Genomic DNA, 14,945 nt, shown 5'->3' on the forward strand with positions numbered 1-14,945 from the left:
TGTTATCACGGCCTTACACTGTTATCACGGCCTTACACTGTTATCACAGTCTTACACTGTTATCACAGTCTTACACTGTTATCACAGTCTTACACTGTTATTACAGCCTTACACTGTTATCACAGTCTTACACTTATCACAGGCTTACACTGTTATCACAGTCTCACATTGTTATCACAGTCTAACACTGTTATCACAGTCTTACACGGTTATCACAGTCTTATACGGTTATCACAGTCTTATACTGTTATCACAGTCTTACACTGTTATCACAGTCTTACACTGTTATCACGGTCTTACACTGTTATCACAGTCTTACACTGTTATCACGGTCTTACACTGTTGTCACCTGTCTTACACTGTTATCACAGTTTTACACTGTTATCACGGTCTTACACTGTTATCACGGTCTTACACTGTTATCACGGCTTTACACTGTTATCACAGTTTTACACTGTTATCACAGTCTTACACTGTTATCACGGTCTTACACTGTTATCACAGTCTTACACTGTTATCACGGTCTTACACAGTTATCACAGTCTTACACTGTTATCACGGCCTTACACTGTTATCACGGTCTTACACTGTTATCATGGTCTTACACTGTTATCACAGTCTTACACTGTTATCACGGTCTTACACTGTTATCACCTGTCTTACACTGTTATCACCTGTCTTACACTGTTATCACAGTCTTACACTGTTATCACAGTCTTACACTGTTATCACAGTCTTACACTGTTATCACAGTCTTACACTGTTATCACGGTCTTACACTGTTATCACCTGTCTTACACTGTTATCACAGTCTTACACTGTTATCACAGTCTTACACTGTTATCACCTGTCTTACACTGTGATCACCTGTCTTACACTGTTATCACAGTCTTACACTGTTATCACAGTCTTACACTGTTATCACAGTCTTACACTGTTATCACGGTCTTACATGGTTATCACAGTCTTACACTGTTATCACGGTCTTACACTGTTATCACCTGTCTTACACTGTTATCACAGTCTTACACTGTTATCACAGTCTTACACTGTTATCACAGTCTTACACAGTTATCACAGTCTTACACTGTTATCACGGTCTTACACTGTTATCACGGTCTTACACTGTTATCAAGGCCTTACACTGTTATCACAGTCTTACACTGTTATAACTTTGTACGTTTTGTTTTTGTTTTATCCAATATTTGTTTTATTGCTTGACTCACAGGATTTGTTCCTCTGGGATTACGAACACTTTTGTGTGCACGTATTTTACCCTTATGGTAAACGAGAAGCTGTGTGTTGTGTGACAGCAGGAATTTAATATCCGCTATAGTGACAAGTAGCTCTTGAACCAGTGTGGCCCGTCCAACACGATCTGGGTGTGAGAAATGTCGTGAGGTACGGACATTAGGGTTAGGTTGGTTCCAGTACAAATATGTCCCAACTTAACCTAACCTAATCTAACCTAACAATTAGGATTGAGAATCTTTTAGGAGAGGGGGCTTTTAAAACTAGGCGTATAAGGACTAAGGGCTGTTAGAACTAGGGCCTATAAGGATTGGGTCTCTTAGGACCAAGGCGTCTAAGGACTAGGAGCGGTCAGGACCGTATAAAAACTAAGACTGTTAGATCTAGGGCCTTTAAGGATTGACTTGGGCATATTATGACTTGGTCCTTTACCTAATGCATCAGTAAGCTGTACTAGAAGGCGTCAAATTATGCTGGTTGTAAAGTTGTGTCCTTAACTCCTGACTTCTTGATGCAGGTTTAGCGGTCGATTTACTTAATATCCGCATTTGTCTTGTACGACTAAAAGTGTAGGTATTTCCGTTGAATAATTTATGCTAAGGACATTGTTCCTTTCAGACAGATGTCAATGACCTTTCTCCTGATGTAACCTCCGACAGTGTGGGTAATATTACTCTTGTTTTCTTTTCTGTTTGGTCGGGAGTTTTCAAGAGAAAGAGGACCTCTTTAAGGCTATTGTCAGTACAGTATAGTAAGCACTCCTCACACGTGGTCTTTACTGCCTAGTAAATCTTGACGTAATGTGTACTTAAAAAAAAATTACATTGTTGTAAAATTGTTGGGTGGAAATTGCAGTTGTAAAGAAAGAAGGTAACAATGGAAGAAGGAACATAAAAGCGAGGAACTTGCCAAGACTCCCGTGGTTTAAGATTGCCAGTCGTTTGGCTCTTGGTGAGTGAAAGGGCCAACCTAACCAAAATGTTACAAAAGTACCGCCAATAGGACTGATAAGCCATTTCTTTCCTCAAAGAAAGTAACACAAACCCATTGGATATAACCTAAGGTCATCAAAACTACCCGAGTAATGTTAGTTCAGGATTGGTTTGTTTGGTCCACTCTGTCCACCCCTATAATGTACCTCTCGTTGAAACACTTATGTCAGTGGATGTCATCTATCTTGAGTTGACAAAAATAAATGTTTTTTGTTAGTGAGAATATTCACAAGATCCTGATTCCCGTCCCGCAGACTTGCATACACGTGCCCCTAGACAATTGGACGTGGTCTTAACTCACCCAAAACAAGCTATAAAAGATGCATTAGACCCAAGTGCCTATCTGAGGAAAGTTATCCCAAACAGCGAGAGTCTGACTCACCGTCCCGGGCTCCTGGTGACGCTACTGAGCCACATTCTTCTACTCTGTTATTTCGACCTCTGTGGCTTATGAAAACAGGTCGAGCCATCACGGGCCTAAGTTGATCTTGAGAACTTGGCAGCATTATTCTATACACAGTAACGCTTTTGCAGTACAATATGTTACTCCGGGTTCACAACTGAGACACAAGCGGGAACTAATAAAACCTTAGATAGAAATTATGGATACAACACATATAGCAGTTATTTTATTTCAATTTAATTTAATTGAATTGAATTTAATTCTTTTGGGCACACTTGAGAAGTTGGACTTATTTTCTTTCTCATTAATTAATTAACTGGTAATTATACTGCCAAATAAACACCGGCTTGTAGTGCGAGTCAGTACCAGTAGTATAACCACATCACCACCAGCTTGTAGTGAGAGTCAGTACCAGTAGTATAACCATATCACCACCAGCTTGTAGTGCGAGTCAGTACCAGCAGTATAACCACATCACAACCAGCTTGTAGTGTGAGTCAGAACCAGCAGTATAACCACATCACCACCAGCTTGTAGTGAGAGTCAGTACCAGTAGGATAACCACATCACCACCAGCTTGTAGTGTGAGTCAGTACCAGCAGTATAACCACATCACCACTAGCTTGTAATGTGAGTTAGTACCAGCAGTATAACCACATCACCACCAGCTTGTAGTGAGAGTCAGTACCAGCAGTATAAACACATCACCACCAGCTTGTAGTGTGAGTCAGTACCAGCAGTATAACCACATCACCACCAGCTTGTAGTGTGAATCAGTACCAGCAGTATAACCACATCACCACCAGCCGTAGTGTGAGTCAGTACCAGCAGTATAACCACATCACCACCAGCTTGTGGTGTGAGTCAGTACCAGCAGTATAACCACATCCAGTCAGTACCACCAGTAGTATAACCACATCACCACCAGCTTGTAGTGTGAGTCAGTACCAGTAGTATAACCATATCACCACCAGCTTGTAGTGTGAGTCAGTACCAGTAGTATAACCATATCACCACCGGCTTGTAGTGTGAGTCAGTACCAGTAGTATAACCATATCACCAACAGCTTGTAGTGTGAGTCAGTACCAGTAGTATAATCATATCACCACCGGCTTGTAGTGTGAGTCAGTACCAGTAGTATAACCATATCACCAACAGCTTGTAGTGTGAGTCAGTACCAGTAGTATAATCATATCACCACCGGCTTGTAGTGTGAGTCAGTAACAGTAGTATAATCATATCACCACCAGCTTGTAGTGTGAGTCAGTACCAGTAGTATAACCATATCACCAACAGCTTGTAGTGTGAGTCAGTACCAGTAGTATAATCATATCACCACCAGCTTGTAGTGTGAGTCAGTACCAGTAGTATAACCATATCACCACCAGCTTGTAGTGTGAGTCAGTACCAGTATTATAATCATATCACCACCAGCTTGTAGTGTGAGTCAGTACCAGTAGTATAATAATCACCAACACGTAGTGTGAGTCATCAGATATAACATATCACCACCAGCTTGTAGTGTGAGTCAGTACCAGTAGTATAATCATATCACCACCAGCTTGTAGTGTGAGTCAGTACCTAGTATAACCACATCACCACCAGCTTGAGGCAGTGGGTCAGAACCAGCAGTATAACTTACATCACCACCAGCTTGTAGTGTGAGTCAGTACCAGCAGTAGCAACTGTCACCACCAGCTTGTAGTGTGAGTCAGTACCAGCAGTATAACCACATCACCACCAGCTTGTAGTGTGAGTCAGTACCAGCAGTATAACCACATCACCACCAGCTTGTAGTGTGAGTCAGTACCAGCAGTATAACCACATCACCACCAGCTTGTAGTGTGAGTCAGTACCAGCAGTATAACCACATCACCACCAGCTTGTAGTGTGAGTCAGTACCAGCAGTATAACCACATCACCACCAGCTTGTAGTGTGAGTCAGTACCAGCAGTATAACCACATCACCACCAGCTTGTAGTGTGAGTCAGTACCAGCAGTATAACCACATCACCACCAGCTTGTAGTGTGATTCAGTACCAGTAGTATAACCACATCACCACCAGCTTGAGGTGTGGGTCAGAACCAGCAGTATAACTACATCACCACCAGCTTGTAGTGTGAGTCAGTACCAGCAGTATAACCACATCACCACCAGCTTGTAGTGTGAGTCAGTACCAGCAGTATAACCACATCACCACCAGCTTGTAGTGTGAGTCAGTACCAGCAGTATAACTACATCACCACCAGCTTGTAGTGTGAGTCAGTACCAGCAGTATAACCACATCACCACCAGCTTGTAGTGTGAGTCAGTACCAGCAGTATAACCACATCACCACCATCTTGTAGTGTGAGTCAGTTGTAGTGTGAGTCAGTACCAGCAGTATAACCACATCACCACCAGCTTGTAGTGTGAGTCAGTATCAGCAGTATAACTATCACCACCCAGCTTGCAGTGTGAGTCAGTACCAGTAGTATAACCACATCACCACCAGCTTGTAGTGTGAGTCAGTACCAGCAGTGAGTAATAACCACATCACCACCAGCTTGTAGTGTGAGTCAGTACCAGTAGTATAACCACATCACCACCAGCTTGTAGTGTGAGTCAGTACCAGCAGTATAACCACATCACCACCAGCTTGTAGTGTGGGTCAGTACCAGCAGTATAACCACATCACCACCAGCTTGTAGTGTGAAAGAGAAAGTAAACAGTAAAACGATGGATATCTATTTTTTAGGTATTGCCAAATGCCGAAGAACTGATCTAGCTGACATCCCAAACCCAACCTAACCTTACAACCAAAAAGACATTGAATTACGAAACTTATTTGTATGGACAGGATTTTCTTTTTCGAGTAGTTAAGTAAAGACTTATTGGTTGTCTACAAGGAGACAAAATATAAATGTTGCTCAAAGACTATTGTGATCATAGAAGGCTCGAGGAGGAGACATCGATATACCCCCCCCCCCCCTGCTAAATTTTTTGAGGCTGAGAGGTGTGATACCATCAGTTCCTGCGGCTTTGTTTGGGTGTACGCTGGGGAGAGCAAAAAAATACTTGCGTGGGCATAAAAGTTCAGGTGGTTTCATAGGTGTGAAGAATCGAGTGTATGTACTCTGGGGGATATCGTTACCAGGATCACGGGCTGAATTTTAAAAGGAAATACTGGTCCTGTAGTGGCTGTTGTATTGGGTGTCCCACCCATTACAACCGCCACTACAGATAAACTTTTGTAATATGATTCATATAAAGACCATACAGGTGTGCCATTTGTCGGGTTCAGAATGAAGGGATTATATTTTAGATAAAATTAAATATTTCTTTGTTTTATTAACAGTATGTTTAGCAGGGTCTTAAGCGGTAATGTGAGCGTTGTAAATGGTCTCAATTGAGTTTCTATTGTCTGTAGGAGGATTATTTATGTTCGGACGCCCTTTGGCAGGAAGGGTTGAGCGGGATGCTGTTATCATCATCAGTGCAGAGTGGAGGATAAAGTGTTCTAGGCCACAATTAACGGCCAGTGGGATGTTGTCAGCAGAAGCGAATGGATCAATGTTCAAGTTGTAGGTTGAAGTGTGAAGTTTTTCGAGCAGTTACCTCTTGTCCTAAGGCCAGATAGTATGTGTCTAGGAAGGGAAGAATTTGAGAGAAAACAAGATGAATGGAAGAACAATGTTTTCATTACTGAATACTACTGTACACTGCCTGACCTCTGTCTCGGCCTTCCGGGTGAGAAAAAATTATTCATTCTCTCCCCTAAACTTTTTTCCCCTCGACTGCTCACCCCTCTACTGTGCTCCCCTCGACCGCTCACCCCTCTACTGTGCTCCCCTCAGTTTCAAAACTTCACAAAGGGTGTGGGGCGGGCCAGCGAGGCCACACCCTCATGGCAATTCCAGCAATTCAGGATTTCTGCAATTTACTTTTTACCGTCACAAGTTAATACTTAATTTATTTTCACTCCTAAATATTTTGTAAGGCTTTACTATGCCGTTGACAATGATATTTATTTACCACATGTCATGTCATAACACTCTGGCACTTGTGTGTCATACTTAGCTGTGGAACCTTACATGTATTCCCGAGAAAATTAAGGATTCCGTTATCTTGAAGAAACATTACCAGCGGTCACAGATACAGTTGCTCAGGACACGTGTAAATAGCAACCCGAGGCCCAGCAACAACCAGAGGTTTATGTTCGAAATATAAAGCAACTTACATAAGTAGAGTCAATCTCCAAATATGCAAACATTTGTGAAACGATAAGACAAGCATTGGGCAGACAGACAGATAAAGTAAAATTCTTAGACAAGTTTACAGTTGGTTTACCATATACAGGTATATAAATAATACAAGTTGTTGTTATAATATTATTACTGCCCTTCAACAACTAAGGTTTTTAAGAGCGTAACAAGGTTAGTAATTCAACTATTGCAAAAATATTAAAAAAATATGAGATAAAACTCTCTTGAGTAATGCAGATTGGTGTTATAATGTCACCACTGCACCTCAACAACTAAGGCCCTTAAGCGCATTACTACCACAGCAATTACACTATTCCATCAACATAAAAAATTACGAGAGATACAACTCTTCAGAGTATGCAGGTATACAGTTTAGCTTGCATATAGACAACGCAGGTATACAGTGTGCAAAGAGAGTGCAGGTATAAAAAGCCATGGGAAAGTAAGGTAATTTGACCAAGAAATGACAATAAAGTCAGTATTATTCTTTGCTTAGCCTTTGTTACTAATCAGTAATAGTAAAACTACATGAATGAAAACAAAAATATAGCTGTAACAAGCATTGCACTACGCTTAATTAAACTATCCGAGGCTGATGGATCGCTTCAACAATGTATAGTAATATCGACACTATGCGGATAATTAAATGCCGATTACTATGTAGCAAGTTGATTAATTTCTGGCTATACAAACGTGATGCCGTCATCAAAAATTCACAATAGTAAGTTTGAATGGTGTAAGAAAAAAAATGGGTTCTCCTAGACATAAAGGCAAGAAAAAAAATTAACTGGTTAATGATATACGCAAGTTGGTATCCAGAAAATCACTGGATAAAGAAAATTTCCCGAGTGACATTCGGCCTTACACAAGATCGTTTTACGTGGGCTCTCCTCTTGAGAAATCCTCGTGGTAAGGTTTGCCCAAGCCATGGGCGTAGGTCTCTTTCTAGGCGGTATAAATCATGGTGCTTGTGTGGGACTTGCGAACTGCTGATCACAATAACAACATTTCAAGGAGATGATGGAGGCCAAAGGGACGAAGATGCAACTTACAGTGCCGCTCTCTGAGTGCCATAGATAGACACTTGTCGCATTGATTGTCGAGAAACGAGCAATCATTCAAGATAAACGACTTGAGCCCAGTAACATCGGGAAGAAATGGCTTGGGACGAATTTAGGATGCCATTCAATAAAATTATCATATATAATGTATTGTACAAAGTACAAATCTTGTATACTGCTGATGAATAAGTCCACATGTGAGTGTGAGGTAGAGTGAAGACTTCAGCATCAGCACTTTTTAAACCCTGACCTTGGCTAATATGCAATAAGTATTGAAATATTTAATTAATTTCGGATATAATATCTGATTCATATATCACCAATAAAAATATTGACAACTAAAGATATATTTTCCTCGAGTGCGTCAAACAACCCATGCTGTAATGTTAATTATGGGCAATAAAAATACATTAAAGTTATACTAAATCAATAGAATTATCAATTGTCTTCTGTATTTGCGGCACGTGAGTTCACACATGCGAGTGTTAGATTAGAGTAAGCCTAAAGACATCAACAAAACTGAAGGGATATTTCTAGATTCATGAATATGCAAAATATTCCAATAGCAAGCGATTTGCTGTTCTATATTGGTTTGAACTAACCTCATTGAATACTCATATATCTATCAGAAATACAACTGAGATAAGCTGAGATTTGCTGTTGTCGACTGCAGATGGGTTTCAAATTTGGCGGTCTGATTTTTGGTAAACAAACGTAAAGTATAAAATTTTGGGGGTAGAGAATAAATTTCTAAACTCCATATCCGTCCTTGTCCATCAGCAAAATTCTATTGTATGAATATTTTTTTCGACTAGACTAGAAGCATTACAACATATTTGGAATTGTAATGTTAATAGTCAACATTGATTTACCCTAGGGCTTGCTTAAGGCGCCCACCCCCTTCTCACGATTATTCCAGTAATATCCATGTGCATTGCTCACACCTTGAGAATTCACTACGCTTCTTGAAAGGAAAACGTGGGCAGTCCCCATAGGAACATCTCAAGCTAAATGGTCTTGCATACAGCCGATTAATATAACAAACGTGATCTTGATCGTCAACACGGGAGGTAAAGGTAATTTACTCAGTTAGCGAAGACGTAAGACTCCCGAACTATAAAAATATGTCTATGTATTCCTTCAAGTTAGGTGAAATGCATTTTTTTTTTATGGAATGATTGGTAAGAGCTTTTTGTGAAGGGGAATAAAGTTATGTTATATAGTTTTAGCAGTTGGTTGTGTCAGCTCTGGCCCACAACAACTACGTCCTCACTGTACAACCTCATATTTAACACATTAACCTCAACAAATACAACCCGTGTTGACAGCCACTTACCTCTTGATATTATATTCCCTCATCCGCGATGACACTTTGCGACACTTCACTGTGACACTTCTTAACGCGACGACAACAACAACGGAACTGACCGTCGTGATTCATGACAGTGATTCACAAAACACCTCAAAGCAGGTGTCGGAGCTTCATGGGTTCAATGAACCTGTCTCATCACTGTGAGAAGACTTCTATTGTATCTCTTTCTTTGAATTTACTAAATACTTGATACGTTAATCTAGAACCCATGTGGCCCACTGAGATGATGGGGACGCATTCTCAAAACACCTCATCAGTTACGTATAGTAGCAGAGATACAGTACCATAACTTCCCGACTCCTTATAGTCCCATAAATTTATCATACTCAAAATTGAACTACGGGTTCATAAGCAGTCTGTAAATCTGTGTTAACCCACTAAATAAAGTTCTCTTGTCCGAAGGTAGATGGCAGTGCATGAGCTAATTGGCCAATCGTCGCTCAGTTCACAAAATAATCAACCAATCACAAGAGAAGGAGAAATTAGCCGAGATCGACGCGCGTGATAGTTGCTAGACGTACTTAAAGCGTCATTAGTGAAGATGGAATTATGTTTGAGTAATACTTGAGGACACTACTGAATGTATCGGATAAAAAAACATATGAACATAATTCTTTTTCTTAGAAAAAAAATGCAATACCACTGTTAATTTTTACCCTCTTTTTATTAGGTTAGATGAACTTAGATTGGATTAGAAATTATTTCACTATGAGTCATGGGCACTTCTTGGATACTTGGCAGAATGGCTTGCTATAACTTGGTCCTATCCATAACAAGAAGGCGGAGTGTACAGTAGGCTTTCATTACTGACGGATATCTACGGCTATACCACATTAATAAGGTCTATCTGCAAGTTTACTCAGTCATAAAACATATTTGTACCATAAATGTGGACAATACAAATATTCTATTTTGATACAAATTACGTGGAAAATTGTCAGAAGACAAAAGCTCATCTCTTCCATTCCGCGACAAATAGAAACACACTGAAGCCTCTTCACGTAATATCGTATTTTAGTATGTTGATATACAAAACATTTTCTTCATTATTCTATGATAAAACAAGTCTAACAAGAATTATTATAACATGTATTATTAATTTTGCTATCGGGAAATAGCGACTTGCTATATCCACTGCCAAATATTTGTTTTGAAAATACCGATCGGAGATTGTAACTCCAGTTCCGGGGTAAACAAAGAAATTCAGGCCCGTAAATGCTTTTGTGTATAAAGTCGCCGGGCATGATCAGCATCACCTGTTGGGACACTCCCGGCAACTATACCAGGCGCGGTGTGTGTAATTCGAGCTGTAAGAAGCTCCATCTATGGATTGAAACTCGAAACTGAACCAAAGGACTCACAGGGTTCACTCTAGCCGTTCATTCTGATTGCTAAGGACACGAACTTTTTGAGGTGACTACAGTTGGCTCAACTCTCGCGTTTACCACTTAGCTTTCCCACTCCTCTCTCCCTGAGGTGTGAACCCAAAACTCGGAAGTATTAATTCGAAGCATTCGCTAGTGAGCGGGAGGGACAAACAACTACAGGTAATGGAGAGGTAGATCCAGTATCTAGTTTACGAGTATCTGTTTTATTTTGTAACATGTTTAAGGCTTACCTGTGTATTGCCCAGGAAAATAATGTTTTTATGGATTTTCCACCAAATAGATCACTAGTGACTCGGAGTTTTCCTGAAACGCAGTGACACAACAAGGAGTAGAAAGGCCCGCGGCAAAGTGTTACTGATGGGCCCCTGAGGCCTGAGCCCCTCCCAAACTAACAACGTTTATGGTTAATTTGGAGCTAAAATATGAAGAGCCTGTTAAGCGTCACTGTCTAATTAATCAAATATAATGGATGAGCAGGAAGGGTTAGGATTTTCAATATGAATTTATTTTCCGCTAGATGGAGTTCAGTTTATATTTCAAAGCATTATGAAATCCGTGTTAGCAAATGTAAACAGAGTTTGAGATTGATTTATATGTTGAATATTTTAAATTATCATTATAAAACTTCATTGTTTTCATGATTGATGTTAATGAATATTTCACATCGTACAAGGTCAGTGAATCAATATTAGCAAAAATACTGAAGAGTTTCAGACAGGTTTACATAAAACTTATCAATATTCTATTAAAGAAAATTGATCTATGATTTCGCTGAAGTTCAACTGATGGACAAGACCTTGTTCAGGTGACAGAAGTGCTGGTCTATAAAATCGCTGCTGACTCTTGATGCTTCGCCATAATTTTTTTTAAAAGAATTTCTAGCTTTGAGAAAGACCATTCTACACGAGCAGTCATTACTTGTATTGTCAACAACAATAACAAGGCTGTGCAAATCTCAGGAAAACTTGCTGATTGAGAACGGTTCTCTGTGAGCAATAAATCATCGAGTATCCTGGTGGTAGAAACTTTGTTGATTTAACCTTCAGAGACGATCTCTTACTAAGGATGATTGAATGAATGATTCCGACGCATCTTTCTGATTCTTGCTGGCAAATGTTTGGGTTTCTTTCAGCAGCTGTAAGCCTGAAAAGTTCTACAATGGTCAGTCGTTACTTCTAGCTGCAACCAATTACTTCAGTCGAAATTTGTCTTGATTCATTAGGACGCGTATAAGTATTGAAGCACTTCCAGGTTGTTATTATGTTAAAAGAAGTTAATCCTAAATAAGGTAAAAATAAGCCTACATAAGGGAAGAAAATCCTAAATAGTGTAAACAAAACTAAAGTTGTGAAAATTGACCTAAAGAAGGGAAAAAAGTCTTCAAGGAGTGAACACAGATTGTAGAGACAAAGAAAATCCGGAGTATGGGAAATAAAGTCTTAATTAAGTTATGAAGGAAATTATTGGATGTTTCGCTAGTAACTACAGTACAGTCTCCCCGTGTTTCACCTTCCTCCCACCAATGGCTTGCTCATAAGGGTAGGTAAACAGTTCTGTCACCTCATTATAACTAAATACAATAAATTTAATAATGTTAGACAGTTTTGTGTTAATATTCACAGCACAATGAGTTAGCCCCAGTTCCTTCATATATAGGGTGTGCCATAAGTCAGGTCTTTTTTCTTCTTTCATGTGCAATTCATTTACTGTTTACCTTCATCGTTTGTATACCTACATTGTCTATATAAACTGTATACTTGTATAACATACTTTATGTACTGGCTTTAGTGATATACATCTTTTTAAGTTTGTAATCTAACGTCTTCATTAATTTCCACTACTTTCCTGTGAGACCGAACTTATGGGGCACCCTGTATGGATGGATGGATGGTTAGCTAGATAGATAGACTGTGTGAGAGAGGGAGTGTCATTAATCTGTATCAGTCCACTGTTGGTTGATAGTTCCTACACTTTTAAAAACTTCCTCTCTTCTCTCTTATAAGTCTTCCCAGTCCATTGAATGAAACTTCCTAACTTATTCTGTCTCTCTGAAAGTTGTCCATTGTTATGGATTTTATCAAGTGAGATCCAGTCGAGGGTGAACCTGATCCACTGTGTGTGTGTGTGTGTGTGTACACGCAGCAGAAAACATTGACGATTAATGTTCAGAAGTTTTGTAAAGGTTATCTTCACATCCCATTCAGTCTTTGTTAAAAAATAAAATAAAAATCCAATTTAAACAAGACAGCGGATATGTACTCATTATATAATTGTTGTTACAAGACAGTTACGACGTGCGGGAGCTTCTGGGAGGACAACCTAAGCACTGGTGGGATGCTGAGCTGTTGGGGTCCCGAGCCTTCTTCAACGCTGGCTCCGCTCCCTCCCATCTACTACTGCAGGGTCTCTCAAGGGAAGATGCTGGCCTCTACAAGTGTCGCGTCGACTTTCAGCGGGCGCCTACCAGGAACACCCGCATCAACCTCACTGTCGTCGGTATAGTGAACTGAATCATAGTAGGATGTATGTATGTATGTATGTATGTGTGTGTGTGTGTGTGTGTTAATCATTCAGGTATGTGCGTGGATTGTTTTGCTGTTTCATGATCTCCATGTCGCTCTCTACACGAACATAAGCAGCGGACTTACAGTAAGGGTTATGTACAATAGGCGAGACTAGCGAGACTGTCACCATCATTTATCATTTAAGATACAACTATTAAGGTCTTTCCGGTTTGTGTGTAGACAAAGTTCAGGGCAGTAGACCTTCCCTGATAGTCCAATTATAACTTGGGAGAAAAGTGACGTGAGTTATAATTGCCTTGTTACCTTTATGTTAATTGTTGAAGAAGATGCTACAGTAACAACAATATTGGAGGTGGGTAAGTGTCCCTCTGTACTATAACACATTCCTCCAGGTAACATACTCACTCTCGCTTCATTATGCTAAACTAATTACTATTTGTTACGCTTTACGTAAAACATGACGACGTGTATTTTGTTCTTAATACCTTCTTTGTGTAAATATTGAAAAGAACACTAACTGATGCACAGCAACTGACCAACCTTAAGTTTCTGCAACGATGCAACTCAGAGAGACATGTTTTATTCAACGGAATTATACGGGGTGAGGCGGCTAAGCGGATGTAGCGATCACTTCCTATCCTAAGGGTCAGTGATTCCAGCCCGGGCCACCTCGGTATTCTCAACCGTGATGGGTTACCTAATATACAGTTGGGGAAGTGAAGGCGGTCGGGTGTAGTGCCGGCCTCATTACAACCCTGTGTATTTGGAAATGTAAAGCCCTGGCTGCACTAAAGAGTCAACAGCCAGCCCTAAGCGACTCACTCTCACAATAAAGGGATCCCTCGCTACATTCAACACCCCTTCTCCAGCCCCCACACATCAGATTCTGTTAATCGTTTCCACGCTTTCATCTATCACCTAAATAGCAACAGAGCCAATACTTCCGCAATGAAAGTTATCCTGAAAAACTTCATATTGTCAAAGATAACAGTGACAAGTTCACTGAGATTACAGTGCAAGTCTATACCGGGCAGACTAAATCTGATTGGGCAGAGATGTGGATGGAGTGCCAATTTCAAGTTATTTGATTGGCTGCTGACTCAAGAGTGTGGGACGTGGGGAACAGTCCATACTTCAGAGTCAGTTTCCCTCACTGATGCTGTAGTTACTCGTATTGTATAGAAATATTATAAACTTCCCTCATATACACTCACTCATACTGTAGCTACTCACACTTTATATAAATATACACCGTACGCCCGTGTGTGTGTGTGTGTGTGTCTGCGCCACAAGGAGTCATGAGAGTTGCATGTTCCGTATAGTGTATGACCATAGTGGTGGTGAGATTGTGTGTGTTTATGAAGGTAACTCGTCTCTCTGTTTGCGCCATTGTTTCTCTCACCACTAGCACCATTATATCCTACCTTGTCTCTTACCCACACCATTATAACTCACCATTATCTCCCTCGCTATTTTCTCCCTTATCATTTACACCATTGTCTCCCTCACCAATATCTCTCACCATTACTTCTCACCATTATCTCCTTTACCAGTAACACCATTATCTCTCACCATTATCTCCCTCACCATTAACACCAGTGTTTCCCTCATCATTCTCTCTCACCATTACCTCTCACCAGTATCTCCTTTACCATTACACCATTATCTCTCACCATTACCTCTCACCATTATCTCTCTCACCATTAAC

The 14,945-nt window shown here is 40.2% G+C and overlaps 1 protein-coding gene across 3 annotated transcripts in view; it reads left to right on the forward strand.

Moving 5' to 3' along the window:
- Nucleotides 1-14,945, forward strand: part of LOC121860223 (nephrin-like) — an 84,339-nt gene that overhangs the window by 41,760 nt on the left and 27,634 nt on the right. For all 3 annotated transcript variants that reach the window (XM_042357309.1, XM_042357308.1, XM_042357310.1), the window contains exon 4: nucleotides 13,000-13,208. In XM_042357309.1, coding sequence (XP_042213243.1) covers nucleotides 13,000-13,208 — 209 coding nt within the window. The remainder of the gene's footprint in view (nucleotides 1-12,999; nucleotides 13,209-14,945) is intronic.

The sequence above is a fragment of the Homarus americanus genome, unplaced genomic scaffold (genome assembly GCF_018991925.1).
Source record: "Homarus americanus isolate GMGI-L3 unplaced genomic scaffold, GMGI_Hamer_2.0 scaffold21914, whole genome shotgun sequence".
In the NCBI taxonomy this organism is placed as follows: Eukaryota; Metazoa; Arthropoda; class Malacostraca; order Decapoda; family Nephropidae; genus Homarus; species Homarus americanus.